Source organism: Ammospiza nelsoni, chromosome 12 (genome assembly GCF_027579445.1).
Source record: "Ammospiza nelsoni isolate bAmmNel1 chromosome 12, bAmmNel1.pri, whole genome shotgun sequence".
In the NCBI taxonomy this organism is placed as follows: Eukaryota; Metazoa; Chordata; class Aves; order Passeriformes; family Passerellidae; genus Ammospiza; species Ammospiza nelsoni.
Genome location: NC_080644.1, coordinates 3,524,932 through 3,544,009, shown reverse-complemented (window position 1 = coordinate 3,544,009; position 19,078 = coordinate 3,524,932). Strand labels below are relative to the sequence as shown.

The following is a 19,078-nucleotide window of genomic DNA, read 5'->3' as shown; positions in this document are numbered from 1 at the left end:
CAGCCAGAGTCCCAGCGAGGTTTTCCATGGCAGTCCCTGGCTCACAGAGGGGAGTGAGGGGTGCAAAATGTGGAATCCAGACAGGACTGGAGTGAGGGGTGTGGGTGAGGGATGGGGAATTTTGAGACAACTCTTAAATCCCTTATTCTCTTACTGGCTTGTTTTGCAATGTTAAAATGAGGAAGTCGTTCAGCTGCTTTGGGTGGAATTAGCTCTTTTGAACGAGCTTCATTGACTCTATTTATTACTTATATAAAAGTGTTGTAATCAGTTAAACAATTCCTAAATGTATTATTCACAGAACATAAGTATTTCAGCATTACAACCCCAAAAGCCCCTCAGCAGCAGAAGGCACAGTTCTATCTTCAGTTGGAACCTTAGAAGAATGAACTGTGAATTAAGATTCAGGAGGTACCAGGGGTGACACAGACACACCACCCTTCAGCATCCCCACTGGCCTCCCTGCTGGCAGCCTTTACACAGGCCAAGCACCGGCACAGCCTGGGCAGGGCACCTTCCTCCCCAGCCCCATCCCTCTCTCACACAGCTCTCTGGGCTCCCAGGCTGTGCCACAGCCCTCACCACAAACCATCCTTCAGCTGAGGCTGGAGAGAGCCTCTGAGCTGAATTACCCTGGACAGAACTGCTCCATTTCAATTCCTGCCACGTTCTCTGGAAACCTTAACACCAGCCCCACCTTCCCTCTGGGGATGGGGGCAAGGAGTACAACAAAAGAAAGAAAGATTCTACCCACTGAGGTCATGAAGCAAGTACCAAATGTGCAGTGAGCTCTACCTGTGCAGGGAGCATGGAACAAACACCAGGAGGTGGGGAAGAACTTCATCTCAGTGGGCATTAATTCTGAAATTCCACTGATACTGGTTTATGGGTTTTTTTTTTGTTTATTACACTGAAAAGAAAGTATCACAGAGCTATGAGTAACAACTCAGTTTTGCACCACCAGTGGGTGGACTCCCCATCTCCTGCACTCAGTCACAGCCAGGCAGCAGGGAATCCAAGGGAAGGAAAAGCCAACCTAAAGAGCCCAAGGTATCCACTGAAGTTCCAAAAAATGTCCAAAATCCACTGGATGACTAAAAGCCATGATTCCAGTGGAAAACAAGCACATCTTCACCATCTCTTTGTCTGCAGAGGGCAGTGTCTCATGTTTGCATCTCAAATGGATGAAAACCTAAACCTAAATTACTCATTAACAGACTACAAATTTCCTCTTCTACATGAAAGAAGCATTTAAAGAGTCTCAGGAGAAGAACTGAACTAAAAAAGACACTAAAAGCCATGGGTATAATTGCTGCTGTGGGAAAGACAAGAAGGGGTCTAAAATGGTATTTCTCTTCCCCAAATATTCCCACATCAACATTTGTTAAGTCCCAGCTGGGGCTTCTGGCCGCCCAATATCCAAGCCTGTTATTTTGCAAGAAGACATAAACCCAGCAAGCCTCTTAGAATGTCTAAAGAAGCACTAAATTATGTACAGCACCCTTCAGATTGCAGTCTAGGTTCAAATATATTTCTAAAACTTAGTGGCCATCAGTCACAGCCCACAGATCTGGGAATAAATGTGTAATCCAAAGCTGTGCTGGGAAGGGGAGGCATGAGGCAGCTCCAGAGGAACAATCCTGGGCTGGCTCACCTATTGCTCTGATACCTGCAGCTGGCAACTGTGTGATTCCAGAGTGCTGGAGACAATTCCAGGATTTCCATTTGTTCTGCATGACTATAATTAGAGCTTCCGGATCGTGGCTCACACTGACAACAGCAGCAAAGGCTTCAAGGTGGGAGAGACCCAGATCAGATGGGCCAGGAGAAAGTCTGCAGAGAACACTCACAGGTTCTGTGAAAGGGAGGTGTGTTCCTACATTACCTACCTCGTATCAGGTGCTTATTTATCCATACACAGTCTATAAACACCATAAGCATATGTGAAACACAGCTTTTATCACACAACAGCACTTTAACTCCACTTCCTGTCCTCAGCAGCAAATTATTAATTCACCACAAAAAAGGGGTGTCTGAGCACAGCAACCGGTACATTACACACAAGTTAATAATATGTTGACTACTAAATATAGCCACTCCTGCTTTTCTTCTGCATTTTGCTGCCTAAGAGATTTTTGCAGCATCTTGCACACACTGTGCCCTGCCTGGATGGGGATGCTCGGAAGCAGTGGCAGGTGCAGAGCTTTCCAAGCAGCGCTTTTCCCTCACGCCATCCCACCCACGTTCAGCTCCAGCCTGTGGAACTGCACTTTGCTGCTCGGGAGGAACGCACACGCACAGGAAGCCCAAAGAACACACTGCCAACAAGCAGATGAGAACATTAAAAAAGATCTGAGATGCTAATAAACCGTGCCAGAATTACACACTGCATCTAAATACAGGCTTTGAGGGAACACCACTGGAGTACTTCTGCAGATAAGCATATCCCTCATTTTAATTAAGGAAGACAAGTTCCCTCCTTTGAATGAGCTCACTTCCATTAGAGAGACCTGTTTTACTAACACATCTTATGATTTTTCAGTTTCTTTGCTTAAAGATAACAGAGTAGGGAAGAAAAAAAACCTTAATGCCTATATAATTTACATTTGGGTCACTGACTTTCTTGCTTGTGGCTCCAAACATCAAGCCTTTAAAAAACCCCACAAGCCCCACACTGCTCTGCAGCAGAACTTCCTCATGTTACCTACATTCATTTTTATCAGCACAAACTGCATATATTCAGTGGAATTACAGTCAAAAGGTATCCCAAGGGGGGGAAAAAAACTTTGACTAACATCACAGTCAAAAAATGCAACTTTTTAAAAGCTGTCTGGGCACAACCCTGAGGAAGGTGCTTGAGGGGACCCTGCTTGAGCAGAGGTGGGACTGGGTGGCCTCAGTGGTCCCTTCCAACCAGACCCTTTCTGTCTGATCCAGTGATTACTGGTTTCTAAGAAAGCATGCAGGGAAACTGCTGTACATTTACAGAGACAGACCTAACTCTGCAGAGAAAAATCTGTTTCACCTTTCTGCATTATGGTGCCTTGTGGTGTGCACGTCAGGAATAAACGTGAAACAGCTCAGAACTTAAAAAACCCCCGTTGTTTAAACATGGATATTACAACCTGATTCACCCTGTAAACCACGTATGTATAAAAGCAGCATGTGCTTGTACAGATTCTGGTAATTACAGAGGTTTGTTTCAAAAAACAACCGTGTTTCACACAATACAAACACGGTAATTGTCACATTATCTCACAATCTACATTGTGATTTCAATTATGCACAACAAAGGGACTGCTCGTGAGAACTGAACTGAGAAAGTAAATCACACCCCTCATAATAATAGTAACAAACCTGTGTTCATTAGTGTTTGTTTGTTTTTAAAAGGTATTTGTCCAACTACTACAAACATCTCTTGCAGACTGGTGAAAAAGAAAAATGCACTGGGTGCGGCATCAACCTTCCATTTGTAAGACTTGTCTTGAGGGAAATCAGTTTCATATTCTTCAGTGCCACGTGACTTTATCAGAAAACCACAGTGCACAATTTTGGCATAATTAGCAGGACCTTCTGAAATACAGCCCAGAAGAAAGCTCTGAGGGAAACAAACACATTTCACATCATTAGGGAAAGTTACAGCTGAAATGGAGGTACCAGCCTCTGCACACAACAGCAGAAATCCCACCTATTTTTAGTTCACAATTCCAATAAGAAAACAGTTGGAAGTCTAACGAAATTATCTTGGTGACAAATTTAATGGACTGAACACTAAAGTTACTATTTTTAAGTAGAGTTCCTAATTATCCTTCAAAACAAGAAGCAATTAAGCAGCAGTGGAGCTCCAGCTTCCCAAGCGTCTGCAAGGCTCGGCTCCAATCAGATTGAAACTGGGAAGTGGCTCAACACCTTTCTGATCCTAAAAGTTGGCTGAGGGCCAGGCTTGGGGTTTGGTTGGGTTTTTTTTTTAGTCTAATGAAAGCAGCTCTGCTTTGACCTGTCCAGTCCTGCCTTGTGCTGTTTTTGCTACCTGAGCTCAATTCACAGCATGCCTGAGGAGGGAAATGGAGCAGGGATGTTCTGGAGGGAGCTGGGGATGACACCACTCACCCTGGAATGGTAACACACTGCTGCATCACAGAGCAGCTCAGCTCTGGGGACAGAGCTGCACGGGAGAGAGCTCCAGCAGCAATGGAGAAGGGCCAAGGATCCCACCTAGCAAAGAGCTCTGAGAGAGCACACAGGAATTCTGGTATGTTCAAATTTACTGAAACAGCCACATTAATCACAATAAAGCAAGTTATAGTGTGACATGTTCTTCTCCAAAAAGCTTTTTAAAACTGGCCATTTTAATTAGTGTTTCCCTTGGTAACTGTTCCACTGTGCCACTAACGAGTCTGTTGTACTTGTAACCTCACACAAGGCTATTCCACACTTCATACACACCACACACCTAATTTATGAAACAAATTTTGAACAGCAGAGGTAGAGAATTAGAGTTAGCATTGAAAATACACAGATAACATACTAATATCTGCAGTTTAATGAGACATGGTAAGATCCCAGAGTCTGGAATGCCCATCTGGGGACTATATCATGGTAAAACAGGAGATTTCTAAACCTGTCCTCTCAGCCCTTCCACCAAACCACTCCATGGTGAGTGAGATTCAATATCAAGAATCTTGATGACAAGACCTTGATCAAGATTCTTGATGACATCACAATACTTCTTGGCATTGGGACCATGAAAGATTGATCATCCTTCATTCATATGACTTTACTTGAAGCTCCACACTATCCAAAATCACCCAAGGGTTTTTGCAGATGTGAGCTGTAATAATCCTCTTGAAGAAGAGCTGTATCAAAGCATCAGTTTACAAACTGTTTCAGCCAAGCCCTGTCTGGGGTAACAAACTGTGTGTATCCTAAAGCAGTGTCCCACCCTGGGACAGAGGGGAACAAGGAATTCTCCACAATAAACAAGGAGAAGCCATTCCAAGCCAGGGAAGAAAAGGAGTCTGCACACCTTAACTGCAAACTCTGCTCTTCTTCATGGCACACACAGGGATGTTATGGAGAGCTAAAGAAAACACCAAAATAAACAATCAGGAGGCTCAGCTTGATGAGAGAATATCCAGAGAACAGCCACACTATGAAGCTGTGTAAGAAAATTGTCTTGCCAGACACAAAGCTTCACAGTCCCTTCACACACCCCCTGATCTTGTAACATCATAAATGTGTAATTAAAGTCCCTCTTAGATACCTTAACAGCAGAAGTGGTGAGCAGTGGGGTCCTCAGAAAATCTGCAAGTATTACCAACACTGGCAATGAACAAACAAGGCAGTTTAACAGTTGTGGGGGTTTTGTATGTATATTCCTGTTTTCATTCATTTATAAAAACCACTTAGGGTTCAGAAGGATCTTTCTTTCCAAAAACACAAATCTCCAGCCGAGACTCCACAGCAGACCTGGCCACCTGACCTGGGCTGGCTCCTTCCCTCCCCCAGCTGCAGGAGGCTTCCTAAAAATAATCCTTTGCCAGCTTTTCCTGGGCTGCAGTTCACATGAGCCCTCTGGGGGAAGGGGAACCTTGCAGAGCACCCAAGGCACTCACTGAAAATTTACTGGGCAGCCAACACATTTCAAGTGTAAATTATCACCCAAACCCCTCACTTCCATAATGAACACATTACAATTTAGCTTTATTGGTGCATATCCTTCTCAGAGACTTAATTAGTGCACCACAATACAAATATAGTTAACAGAGATTTATATTTAACTACAACAACTTATTTTAACACGTTTCAGCCGCAAAATCAATGTATAATATACTACAGAGTAATCAGTTCAAAATCACAAAACCTATCAATGACATCCTGCTATGAAATTACTCTTAATCACATGTAAAATTAGCTTATTTAGAACTTAGTCACATACTAAAAATACTGCATTTAAAGTTACTTAAACTCAGCTTCAGTTTGAGAACTTCTTCACCTACTATGAGCTTCATCTACTTTTTAATTTCCAGCCTGCCCCTCCTGAAGTCAGGATTTTATGACCATGTTCTCTGCATGCAAGCACATGGTCTCAATAAACTTTTGAGCCTGCTGGTAAATTTATACCAAATGTCCTCCAGACATCTTTGTCAGGGGTCTCTAAAACAGTAACTTCAGCAATACCTGTGATTGCAGGCAAGCACCCAGACAAAAGAAATTTAAACTGAAGTCCCCAGTGAAGGAAAGGCTTTGGCATATCACCCAACAGTGGAGTTCACAGAAGAGGAAAAAGAAAGGGGAGAATGTGCAATGAGCAGCATGCAGTGCTGCCTCTCCCCAGGACTGGCAGTGATGGATCTGCAGAGTTTCAGCCCAGGGAATAATTGGGAATTGAACTTTCACTGCTTTCACACTGTACCAGCAAATGTACAGCCCCATTCCATCCTTGGATCAGGAATTCTCTGTTGCCTTCCATCTTTCAAAACATGGTTGCTTTTACTTTCTTTTTAAAAGCAATTTTAATGAGGTTTTACCATAGCTTTTTAGGTCTTATGTTTGATAAAAGTATTCTCCTAATTGTCATCCTGTAATCTTGAGATGTTCTCTTTCTGCAGCAATGCAGCTGAGCCACGAGAGCTCTCATAAACCCTCTGTGCTCCAAAAGCTGTGTCTGCTCATGGGGAGCACCACAAACAGCAGCTCCAAGGTCAGGAAAAAAGCTCCAGCACCCACTCACCCAACCCGCCCAGGTGAAAGAACTGCAAAATCCTAAAAATCCTGGTCCCACCTGCTTCAGGAGCGTGGCTATCAGGATGCACATCATTCCTGCAGCCCTGTCCTGCTGCAGCTGCATTTTCTGTGCCTTCCACAGCAGCAGCAGCCAGAGCAGGGGGTGCCCTGCCAGCCCCCAGCCCTGCACCATCCCACAGCAGCTCCCCAAGCCCAGAACCCACCCCGGAGCGATGCTCCAGCCTCACACGGGCCAGGCTAAAGTGATGCAACCAACGCCACGCTCTCCCTTGTTTCCTCGAGGGTTTATTTATAGCTTGCCCTGTATTTTGTGCCTGCAGATCTTCCTGCTGGCAGGAGGGATTCCCAGGAAAGGCTGCTCAGCCCCTGTGCAAGGCTTTTATTCCGCTTGTTTCTGTCTCACACTGAATTGTTTGTTTGAATCACAGCTCAAAACTAACCTTGTTTGGGGTTTTCTGTGTTTGCACAAAGAGACCTTGCAAGAGCCTGGATGGGGAGTGAAAATTCATTCTCAGAACTACTGTGAGTTGTAAGAGTTGTTTGGATTGATTCTCACCATTTGACAGCCACAGCAATCTAACACTGCTATTTCATTAAGTCCAATACTCACAAGTCAAGATGTCATTTGCTCTCCTTTATAATAAGCTTATGGGAATTTTATGGTAAAACTGAGCATATTTTTTGTATTAATGGTTAAAACTTAAGAATAAATAGAGAAGTCTAGTACACCCAGGGTGCATGACAAACTTAGAGAACTTACAGTCAGAATTTCTCCTCTCATTTAACTTCTCACCCTAATTCATTCTGACCAATTCATTTTTGACATTCATTCATTCCCAATTTATTTTTGACATTCATTTATTCCCATTTCAGACTGACCACAACCTGTCTGAACAAAAACCAGAGGACTGAAGGATTACTGTGTACACAACTATTTAGTATTTCACTCATTCTAATTCTCTCAAAACATTTGAGCAATGCAGTTACAGAAGTTTCACCTGCAGTAAACTTTTACTTTTAGGGTGAATTTGCTGCACTTTCATTACCAGAAAAAAAGGCATATTCTCTGCCTGGTGAAAATATGATTAAAAATACAAAAAAACCCAAAGAATATCATTGCAAGATCCATGTACAGCAAAGCCAAACCCAAGGATCTGGAGCTTTCAGCATGTTCACAGCATCTCCTCCAAAAGCCTCAGTGGACAAAATATGTTTTTTCATACATTTCTACCACATTCACTCACATGCCACAGAAAAAACTTTTGAGGATGGAAAAAACTACAGTGGGAAGGCATGAGGAACCTGTTGCTATTAAAATGCAGAAATTAGTGAGAGTTTAATTAACCAAAGGCTTTGGCTTATATTCCATCTCCTGCTACATTGCATTGCAACCCTTTCCCATCACCCACAAAAAAAATATATTCCACTGCATTTGCATTTGTAGGTTTGCAGAGAACAGAACCACAAAAAACAAAGCAGAAGCCTGAACAGGTATCAGAAATATGTTGACTTAGAAGTCCAGACACTACTGAGCCAAACAGACTTGAAAGCAATTACAAAAATATGCACCTGACATCTATTTTAAAAAAAGTTCAAGATTACATTCTCTTTTGGAAATAGAAATCCCTGGGATTAGACATATTTTGTCACATTTATCTGTATGTTTAAAATCACTTGGTGATGCAAGCATAATACTCTTACCAAACAACAGAGTTTGCCATTTTCACCACTAGTAACAAGGAATCCATTCTTCTCTTTACTGAATTATTTTTAACTCTGTTAATTAACATTATGGGTATAGGCCACCCATCAAGACATTTGGCTAAAGAAGTTTGTCTGCAGAATTCTGGACTGTAGCCAAATACTTTTAGTACAGAATTATCTTTTGAAGATGCATCACTTAGGTTTATGCAGCAGTACTTACTTCTACATTTACATTCTTTGGTAATAACAACTTTGGTTTCAAAGCTGGCTAATAAAGTAAAATATTAATGGAGATACATCCTGAGCAAACTACACCCTGGACTCCACTCCAGCATTCTCCTCCAGAGAACTAAAATGTCAGTAAGTTTGGTATCCAACCCTGCCTTCATTACACTCTCCTGATGTTCCTCCAACATTCAGAATTAAACTCCTCAGTTACAGGAACACAGCAATCCACTGACCAAATCATGTGGGTATCTGCTTCTGATCTCAGAAAAAATTCCTATTTTTAAGACAAATTTTATTTAAATAAAATGCTAACATTCATGCCAAACTTTGCAAAATACTCTTGATCCAGTGCAAGCCTGACCTGAACAAATGTGCATGTGAATTTTGTGTTAAACAAAGAAATAGCTGTTGTGAGAGCAAATCCATTCACACGTGAAAGCAAATATAAAACATCCATTTCCACTGAATCAGGCATCCATGAACACCAGAGCTTATCCTTAACCCTTGCAGGCATTACCAAGTGATGCATTTAAAATAAAAGGCAAAATCTGAGTATTTGGACACAATTGGGGAAGAAGTTCCAACCCAGCTTTTTTGTGCTCTTACAAGCAGGTCTGCCCTGCCTCCAGCTGAAGGCAAACCCTCAGTATTTCCAGCCAGGCAGGGAAAGGAAGCTGCATCTGCAGCCAAAGGCCAGAAAGGAACTGGCACATTCACAGATGTGTGGAACAGAGGAGAAAGAAAAGCAGCAGATGAATGGAGGCAATGAATCCAGGGGGCTGGAAGTAAAAGTGGAGGCAGAAATCAGATTTAACTGTTTGAGTCAAACCTCTTGGCAATAACTCAGGATGATGCAATGGGCATCACACAGACCTCAAAAGGCTGTGGTATGACTTCTGCAGTTATTCTCATTTTGGAGTTGTAAAGGTCTTTCTGCCATTATGGCCCATCAACTTTGTACCTTCTTTATTGCAGCACCCAATTCCTACCACTCAAGCAACCTATTCCAGGTCACCTTTTGGTTTATCTTGCTTTATACTGGGATGTAATTTATTTTAAAGACAGAGGAGTTTATCTGGGGTTGAATGTAGCTTGAAATGATGAATTTATGATTAGCTGTGACAAGAGTGGGAACATGTGCTGAATTCATAATCCATTTATTGGCTAAATTTAGGTAATCTGGTTTTCAGAGCACTTGCCAGCAGGCACATCCCTCTACTGACAGTCAGCAAGAGAGGGCACACACGTGGAGGAGTTGGGATATTTCAGCTATTATATATTTGACTTGTGTTGTTGGTAGTGACTTCACTGAAGTCATGCAAAGACAGGAGTTACTGTGCTCCCTGTCACACATCTAATACCCCATTGGACTGCAGAAAATGCATAGCCTGGGCTGTATTTCTTTAATTGAAATTTAACCTTGTTTAAAACATGATCTTCTATTCCCTCAAGCTGAAGATGAGCAGAGAAAAGACCCTAATTAAGTTATCTCTAAGCACTCTGGAATAGAATAATGTGGATTTTGTAATCAAGACCAAAAATCAGGAGTTAGATGACCTGGGTCCACTCTTTGGCTTGCCAAGGAATTCACACAGCAGTAGGCTGTGCCAGCTTTATTCCAGTGAAAGGGGACATGAATATTATTCTTCCTCATGGGAATGTTTAACAATGTCATTGTCACTGTTCGTAAGAAGCTCGTGTATGCCAGGAATAGGGGCCAGGGAAATTCCTGTCCTGCTGAATGTGAGCACTCAGAGAAGATGGAGACAAGAGAAACCACTCTGTCAAAATCACATTGAATGGAAAGAAAGTAAAAGCAAAAAAAAGTAATAAATAATATGGATAAGAAATTAGAGTAACAGTAGTACCCCTGATAAATCCGGCACTGTTTGAAAAGGTGAGACTTTGAGCAAACACACTTTACTACATGTTCCATGAAAGGAACTTTGTCACGAAGAGAAATCAACATGGAAGAAAATCATTAAGTGCACAGATTGGGGCTCTTAACTGCTCTCCGCAAGTCTGCAAATCCAGAAATAAAACACACCATAAATCTTAATAAAAATATAAAGAATTCCCAACATCAGAAATTAAAAAGCCTGTGCGTCCACACGTGCTGATCCTTCAGCAGCCCTGCACAGCAGTCGGCTAATAGCTGCACTCCCTGCCTTTCTTTGATAAGTATTTTAAAAACAAACATCTTAAAAAATACTCCTCATAAAACCCTTCTGGAGGAGCCTGGCACAGTTTCAAGGTATCAGAGAGGCTGTGCTCGTGCTGGAGCTCCAGAAACGTGAGCGTGCACCTCCAGAGCTGCTCCTGGCCCAAAATGGCAGCGCAGAGAGGAGCAGAGGCAGGGGGAGGCAGGAAATCGCGTGAGAAGGCTCCTGGTGCTGCTCCCAGCCCTTCCTGCCATGGCAGCTCCGACAGGGCTGCACTCTCTGCCTGCTCTGGGCTTCCTCTGCCACCCCAGGCACGGCCAGGAAGCGCCGGCGAGGGGATTCGCAGGGAGAGCGCGGCCTAACATGAGGCACAAAATGAAACGAGCGGCCAAGGCCAAATCAAAAATTCAGGGAGCTGTGGCACAGGCTGATATGAGCTACTCTAGAAAAGCACCAGGAGGTTCTTGCAGTACCCAGGCTTTGCTCCTAAGCTGCTGAATATTTGGCCCAAACACTCCTGACACCAGTGCAGGAGCTCCTCTCCTGCGCTGCCATTTCTGCAGGCTCTGGGTAAGGCCAGGAGAGTGTGGGCACCCTCCATGTCCTCATGCCACAAACAGAACATTCCAGGGGACAGATCCTGCTGGCTCTGACTGCTCTGCTGGGTATTTGTGAGGCTTTAAAGCAGAGCTGCTCAAATGAAACCTGAGGTAGAAGCATTGGCAACAGCAGTGCTTCAGAGAGATCCTGTTTGTTTGTATTTGACAGAAGGCAGATTTAACAAACGGGCTTTGGTATATCACAGTGGAAATGGCTCCTAGATTTTTAATAATAATATATTCTAAATAAAATGTGACCCTGTGCCTCCAGGGAAGACACATGAAGGATGGTAAATAATGTAACACCATTTGGGATTTTCTGTATTCCAGACACTGCTGTGTTATTCTGTTTATTATTAGCCAAGAGCAGGATTACATGGCAGCTTCACACAAACACTCTGTGTACATCCCTGCAAGAGCAATGAAATTTGCTCTCCTCACACATAAAGCTCCCTCCTCACTGCTGAAATACAAACTGGTGACAATGTCACAGCCCGTGTTGTTCTAAAGCAGAATAGAAACTGATTTCTTAGTAAGGCCAGTTAAGAAAAGGGAAACAAGCTTTCTTTCCTTTCTCTGCCTCTCAAGACTGTAAAATATGCCTGGGCAGGAAGTACAGTAAAGCTCATGATGAGCAGAGGCAGCTACTCTTTCAAAATGAGCAGGGCTCCTCCAAAGTGACATTTTCATTCAGCCAGTGAGCTTGAGGGTGCAGGACATCAGAAGGGCTCTCCAGCAGATGAGGTTACTGGCCTGCCCTCCCAGCTCCACACCTCCAGAAATCACACCTGCAGGAAATGGGAAGCCAGGATGGTACAGCCTTTGCTAAAGCTGTTTTTTCTCCGCCAATACAACCAGAGACTCAACATTTTGCCATTAAAAATCTCCTACTATGCATATTCTGTTATTAAAAACAACACCACTGCATGGTCAAAAATGCAAGAAAGGACAAGAACTGTCAAAATTAACAATTAAAAATTTCCTTCTGTAAGACTATAGTGTCATATATGTTACTATCATATTGAATAAATATTAGAATTATTAAATATTTTTAGAAGAAGACAGCAATTTTTATTTTATTTTCTTTAGGAGAAAAATAAATCTAATTGGTCAGCAATGTTCAAAGTTTATTTCTGGCTCAACAGCCCATGATGTAGAATGAAGTGTTCCACTAGATGGAGCAGGATGGTAAAGCCATCATGAGGGCCACCTCCCCTGCTGATCCATGGAAAAGTCAATGTCCAGGGATGATACGAATTTCAGCTTTCTTCTGTGCATTCAGGGCAGAAAAAGGGCAACACAAAACCCTCTTAGTGCTCAACAATTTCCTCCTTCTCAGCACAGAAGCTGTTAACAAACAGCAACGAGAAACAACCCAGCTCTCCCTCACTTCTATCAGCTTTACACTAGAAACACAAAAGTTACTGGGTGCTTGTCTGAAAATGAAAATCGTTGTACTTTTTTATTTTGTAGCAAGTGAACTTGCAAAAAGCTCCATGCCAAATGATCAAACATTAGTCACCTAATGCAAAAGACATCGTTACACATCAAACAAATTCACTCTGGAAACAATGGCAAAACTTCAAAGAGGCTCCTGCAAACCTGGAGCTGTGCAAGGCACAGTAAAATTATCTCTCTTGTCTCTTTCAAACAGAGCTAATTGTTGATTTACCTTTAAGTCTTCCTAAACAAACAAACAAAAGAAGAACCTTACAGATTTTATTTCATCAGATGTTCTTTAAGAGATTCAGTATTAGACAAACTGCAGTTGCCATCACCGTGTGAAACAAGAAACCTTCATTTTCTTGACCATTAAACCTTATTTCAGCCCCTCCAAAAGAAGCAGAGAAAATATAAACAAACAAAGAACAGTTTTAACTGTTAATATTTCAAATTTAAGTCGTGCAATTCTTGAGTATGCACAACAAAAGTACCAGGAATGGTCACAATTAACTCGAGCACCTTGCCATAAACAATCCTGAGCCACAGTATATTGCTGGATGTGATAAATAACTGCAAACATGCAGCAGACTCTCAAGACAACACTAATTATCCCAGCAGTATAAATACCAGAAGAGAATGACTCTTTCTCAGATATGTGCATGAAGGCACACAAGCAGAACTCTGGTGACTGATCACAGGCTGCTCCCCAGGACTGTCACTCCCATCTCTTTGTTTCCAGGTAAATAACTGCACTAGAAACCAAAGTGACAAGCAGGATTATTTCCCACCAACATCCTCTCCAACTTACTGCAACTGTGCAGCACCTGAAGGTGACTTCTGGAGAGGATGGGCCAGGTGGAGAGGCAGGAAATTTGGCCTTGCAGACAATAAAACGGATTCCTCACTAAGGGGTCTTATTAAAACCTTTTGAAAGCACGTGTAGATGCAGACATTGATGTAGGCATTTCAGTGTAGATATTGTCTAACTGAACACCAGTTTGTGCACCTCTCTGAACAGCTGATTACCAGGAATTCATTATGCACCTCACACCCCTTTTCCAGGGGTCAGGGCCAGCAGCAGGACACCAAACCCGCCCCAGCCCCAGCAATACTCACTACTGGGCACAGTCAATCAGCTGGTACTCGTTGGATCTCTCGTAGCAGGCTTTCACACCTTCATCCTGCCACAGGGTTTTTGTGTGTTCATAAAACTCCTGAAATGGGAAAACAGGGTTATGGGAATGGGTTAGAGATGAAGAGAGTCAGCAAATGGTAATGAATAATTTCATTTTACAATGAGCAAGAAATGGAGCAGATTTAACAAAAATCTCTAACCATGCTTTAGAACCTCACTACAAGTTCAGTTGGCTTTCTAAGTTTGACTTCCACACTCTGTAACACTTAAAGAACTGCTTCTCAATCACTGATTGAATCCAACCATCCACTGCAGAAGGGTTAATGTCTCATTAATGTCAATTTCATTGGCAATTTAATAATCAATGCTATTTGGTAACATTTGTTCTTTAACTCATGGTGTCACTATATCTTACATTTATGTGGCTGTTGGGATTTTTTTTCTTCAATGAAACACTACTTCTCTATAATTCCTACATGAATGATAATGATAATTAAGTTTTACATGACTTTGCAAGCAAGTGAGGATCTTCAGGGACTGTACAGACATCAGTGTCTTACTTAACTCTGCACCACTTTCGTAAACTTATTCTTTTACAGTGTAAAAAGACATTGAACTACAGAAGAAAGACAGTGATACAAGGCTAGATCATGTTTTGTCTCAGCCTTAAAAACTGTAAGCCAAGATATGAAAGCAGACAGTCAAAAATGCAATGCTTCAGTTTTGCTGAACCTGTAACACAAGCTAACAACACAAGCAAAAGCCCTTTGCATTCTGCAGATGAAAGATGCACTTTGGCTCCATCAGTGCGTGTGCAACACAGGATTGACCTCCTGGCCATCAGTGCAAGAGCTCTGAACAGACTCAGAAAGAACAGCAGCAGCCTGGTGACTAAAACACACACGGACACCACTGTGGGCATTCCTCTCACCAACAGCCATGGCTGCTCCTGGGCTATCTCGCAGAGCTTTGAAGTGTTTTGGGTTAAATACTTTCATTCTGGTTTTAAGCAGCAAATAATTAATTTTTTTTCATCCAGACCAGTGAAAGACCTTTAAAATAGTTGTTGTATTTATTCTGTGTCTCCCCACCCTTTTTCTTTACAGAAGAAAAGATTTTTCTTCTTAAAGAAGAAAAATGTGTTATTTTTGCTGCTTCAAGGTTCCTCCATCTCTTGGGATATCAGTCTCTCACATTCTTTTACTATCAATGTAGTACAAAGAAAGGGGACACATTCCAAAATTTCCCTTTGAAAAGTTTTTTTAAAAATTCACATTCCTACCAGAATCTTAACTAACACCTGAACTTTAGCAGAATAGTAAATCCTTTAAATTGTATCTTAAAGATACGTAGAGGCATCTTACAGTAAATTTAGTGCTGCTGATTTTCAGAGCACCCTCTTCTTGGCAGGTATAAGATGCATGTGTGTTTTTGTGATCACACAATTACAAATACCAATGGTGGAAGCAGCACATCAGATGCAATTTGATTGTCCTTTTATTGCTATTAAGGATTCCCTAGCTGCACATACACAAAAACGAGAGCAAACACAAAATACACATCTAAATTCTGTTCTGATTTCTTTTAAAGAGATTATGATGTTTATATATGGTATCAATGTCAGCTTGTTCCCTGCTTTTATGAACTGTTCATGAACAAAAAGACAAGTTAAATTTCTTTCAGAAGTAGGTAAGAAGATTTTACTTCATTTTTTAGTATTTGCAGATTGCACTGTTGACCGTTTGCTTTTGCTATTAAAGGAAATAGAAAATGAATCAAAATCTTCATTCTAGTCCTGTTTTCTGTCTCCCACTGCTGGAATTATGCTCATTGGATACTTTAATTTTGAAGATTTATAATTTCTTGGCAGTTGGGGGACTGTCAGTCACTTTCAACTGTATCAGAGCACAGTGAGGAAAATATATTCCTAAAGGAAAAGGGAGAAGGAAGAGAAAGTGAAGCAGAGAGGAGGAAATATCTGCAATCTCACTGTATCTGCACCAAACCCATTTTGGGGAATGTTTCTATATTTGTTTTTAAAAGTAACAGTTGTTCAATACAGAACATCATATGGTTCACTCAACTTACGACTACAAAGCTGGGAAATTGAAAAATGGAATCAGCAATTGTACAAGATTTTTTTATGAAACAGCAGTTGATTCAGTGGACAAATAACTAGGCAATGATAAGTTTACAGAAAAAGCAGTAAAACATTCTTCATCACCATAAAAATATAGATATAAAGTGAAAAAAGTCATTGTTTTAATAAGAAAAGTCACAGCACAGTAAAACTGCCACAAAAACTCTTCCTCATTACTGTTTCTCACTACATCTATGACACTGTGGTGGAAAGCTGATGTAAAGCAATTATTTCAAAGACATTTCAAACTCCATAATGTCTTACATTTGGAATAGCTTCTGCAATCAGATCTTAAAATGGGGTGAAGACTAAAACCAGTTCCTGGCCTCAGCATAAACATATTGATAATAGGGTTTTGTTTACCAGAACAGTTACATTTTGTTCACAAGAGTCCTCCTTGTGTTCTAAGGGCAGTTCTCACTTCTAAGAAAATACATGATTTACAATAATGGGATAAAGATCAGTGTTTGTGCCTTGTTAAACCAAATTAGCAATAAAATATTGAAAACTGCCTTCATGCCTGTCCTGCTGATTTGAACTATAACCAGCAATACTCAAGCAATCTTCTCAGTATGGTTATTAATTGTCCATCTGGGATGGAAAAAGAATTTAATTCCACATTCTTTGAACTTCTTATTGGGATTTCAAAATCAGGATCAACAACAAGCAAAGAGCAATAGATCATTACACTAAGACACATGGGGTATTTTGGGATGGGTTTTTGCTGTTACTTTTGGTCTTTTTTTTCTTGTGTGTTTGTATTAATTGACTTTTAAAAAGCGAACTACACGACTTGAGATGGTCAAATATGAAGGTCTTTCATTAATATATAACCTTTTGTCTTTAGGCCACATCAAATACATCTTCACACATGCTGGGACTGATGCAGAACCAGCTCCCACAGCTGTGAAGAAGGAAGGTTTCACCCAAGCAGAGTCAGAGCCAGCCTTGCAGAGCTCATCCCCTGCTGTATTGGAAACCTCCTTACTGTAGTGACTGATTTTGGAATTAAGACATAGTAGCTGGCTGCAAAAACCCCAGATTCTCCCTCCTCCCCAGTACACCTACACTAACCACAGCTCTGAAATAATATTTAAGAAAAGGAATAACACAAGAAATCCTCAGCATCCCATTTGAGTCATGGAATGTAGCCTGGGAGCCTGGGGCTGCTCTCAGGGAAGGCAAGTAAAACCACAAGATTTGTTATGTATTTAGGTAAAACAGGGGCTTTAGAGGCCACTAGAAAAAAATCAAGTTACAAAAGGGTTGGGTTGTTTTTGGTTTTTTTTTGTTTTTTTTTTTTTTTTGTTTTTTTTTTTTTGTTTTTTTTTTTTTTTTTTTTAGTTAAATAGGTATAATTTGTATGAGAGCTCTAAAAATAATGAGTTAGGAAACAAATTAACCAAAAGTAGCAGGAAAATTTCCTGAAAAGAAATATCCAGAAAACAAGTCCTTACATGTCTGGTTCTTGCTTCCACTACACTGCTTGATTTACTGGCACATTCTAATATGACAGACTCTACAGCAGCACCAACAAAGGTTTTTCTTGCACCAGAAAATGGAACTCCTAACAGCTAAAATGAACAAATACTAAATAACAATTTGGTTTGAGATGACATTCCACAACCAATAGGATTTAAATGTTAGGATCCAAACGATCCAGAATATTTGCAGTCTATGATCATCTTATCCCTTCCTGCCCTATGCATACTTAAAGCTGAAAAAAATTTCCAAATTATGTAATTTTCCATTAAAAAAAATAAAATGCTGCAGTGTCACAATACACACCCAAGATCCTGTTTAAAGTACAGCTGAAGCTGTGTAAAGCAACAAAAGTCAACAGAAGTGGTGACAGGATGGCACCACCAAGGAAGGTGAGGAGTGAATTCCTCCTGAGCTTCATGTCAGGATTGGAGCATTTATATTCACCACCTGAACAGACCTCACACGTCCCAAAACGTTCACAAACCCTAAAGAGGGAGAAATCCTTGAGGAGACCACTCAAGGAAAGGAATGTCAATGTAACAGAGATCTGAGGAGAACAAACAGGGCCTGACTGAATCTGCTCAGGCTGGGCATAGCTGGAATTCCGGGCACAATCCCCAGGAACAGGCTCCACTTCTGGGAAACCATAAAAACCCCTGGGAAAATCCTCTGGGCTGGGGAAACCTGCTCTGGTCTGCTCAGATAACTGAAGGATCAAGGACCATGACTTGGTGCTGCTGAGCAAACCTCATGTCTCAAGATACCATAACACCACAATGGTTAAAAAGCCACATTTATGTGAAATGTGTTTCATTATTAATGTTTTATTTATGAGGTGACACTTTCTCCACCTACTGAAAGCTTCCCAATACAATGAGTCAATAGGCAACATTTGTAAATCACTTGCATTCACTTACAGGAATCTCTGCAGACCTCTAGAGGAAAAAAAACCCATCAGTGGAAATGTGGAAGGGATGCTTGGAAAATTGCTCTTTGTTCCAGAAAGATCTTGCTGACACAATTCTGGATTAGAAAAGGGGCAATGCAGAGTCTAATCAAGTTTAAAACCTACTTATATTGGAAAATTTCAGCAAGCTGAATAAATGGCAACAGGTAAATAGTGGTTTTGCTCAAAGTTAAACTACAGAAAGTGTTAAAGAACTTGGGGGCTGAGCACTTTGGTTGTTTAAAAAAATAATCCCCAAGAGGCAAACTCTAGGCCTGGGAAAAAATAAAGGAACCAAGATCTGCTTTTGAGAAGCATTCTAAAAGGATAAAATACCAGTAGAAAATGAAATAATGTAACTGGACATACTGTCTACAAGGCTTTGTTCCCTCCAGATACATAAATACTCAAGAGACTTAAAAAAATGTTTATGAAGCAATGTTTTATAGGCATTTGGATGTTGGCAGGGAAGAACACTGGCACAGTCCA

The 19,078-nt window shown here is 41.2% G+C and overlaps 1 protein-coding gene across 2 annotated transcripts in view; it reads right to left on the bottom strand.

Moving 5' to 3' along the window:
- The window catches only part of GNAS (GNAS complex locus), a 127,246-nt gene that overhangs the window by 18,868 nt on the left and 89,300 nt on the right, over positions 1–19,078 (bottom strand). For both annotated transcript variants that reach the window (XM_059481063.1, XM_059481064.1), the window contains exon 5: positions 14,000–14,097. In XM_059481063.1, coding sequence (XP_059337046.1) covers positions 14,000–14,097 — 98 coding nt within the window. The remainder of the gene's footprint in view (positions 1–13,999; positions 14,098–19,078) is intronic.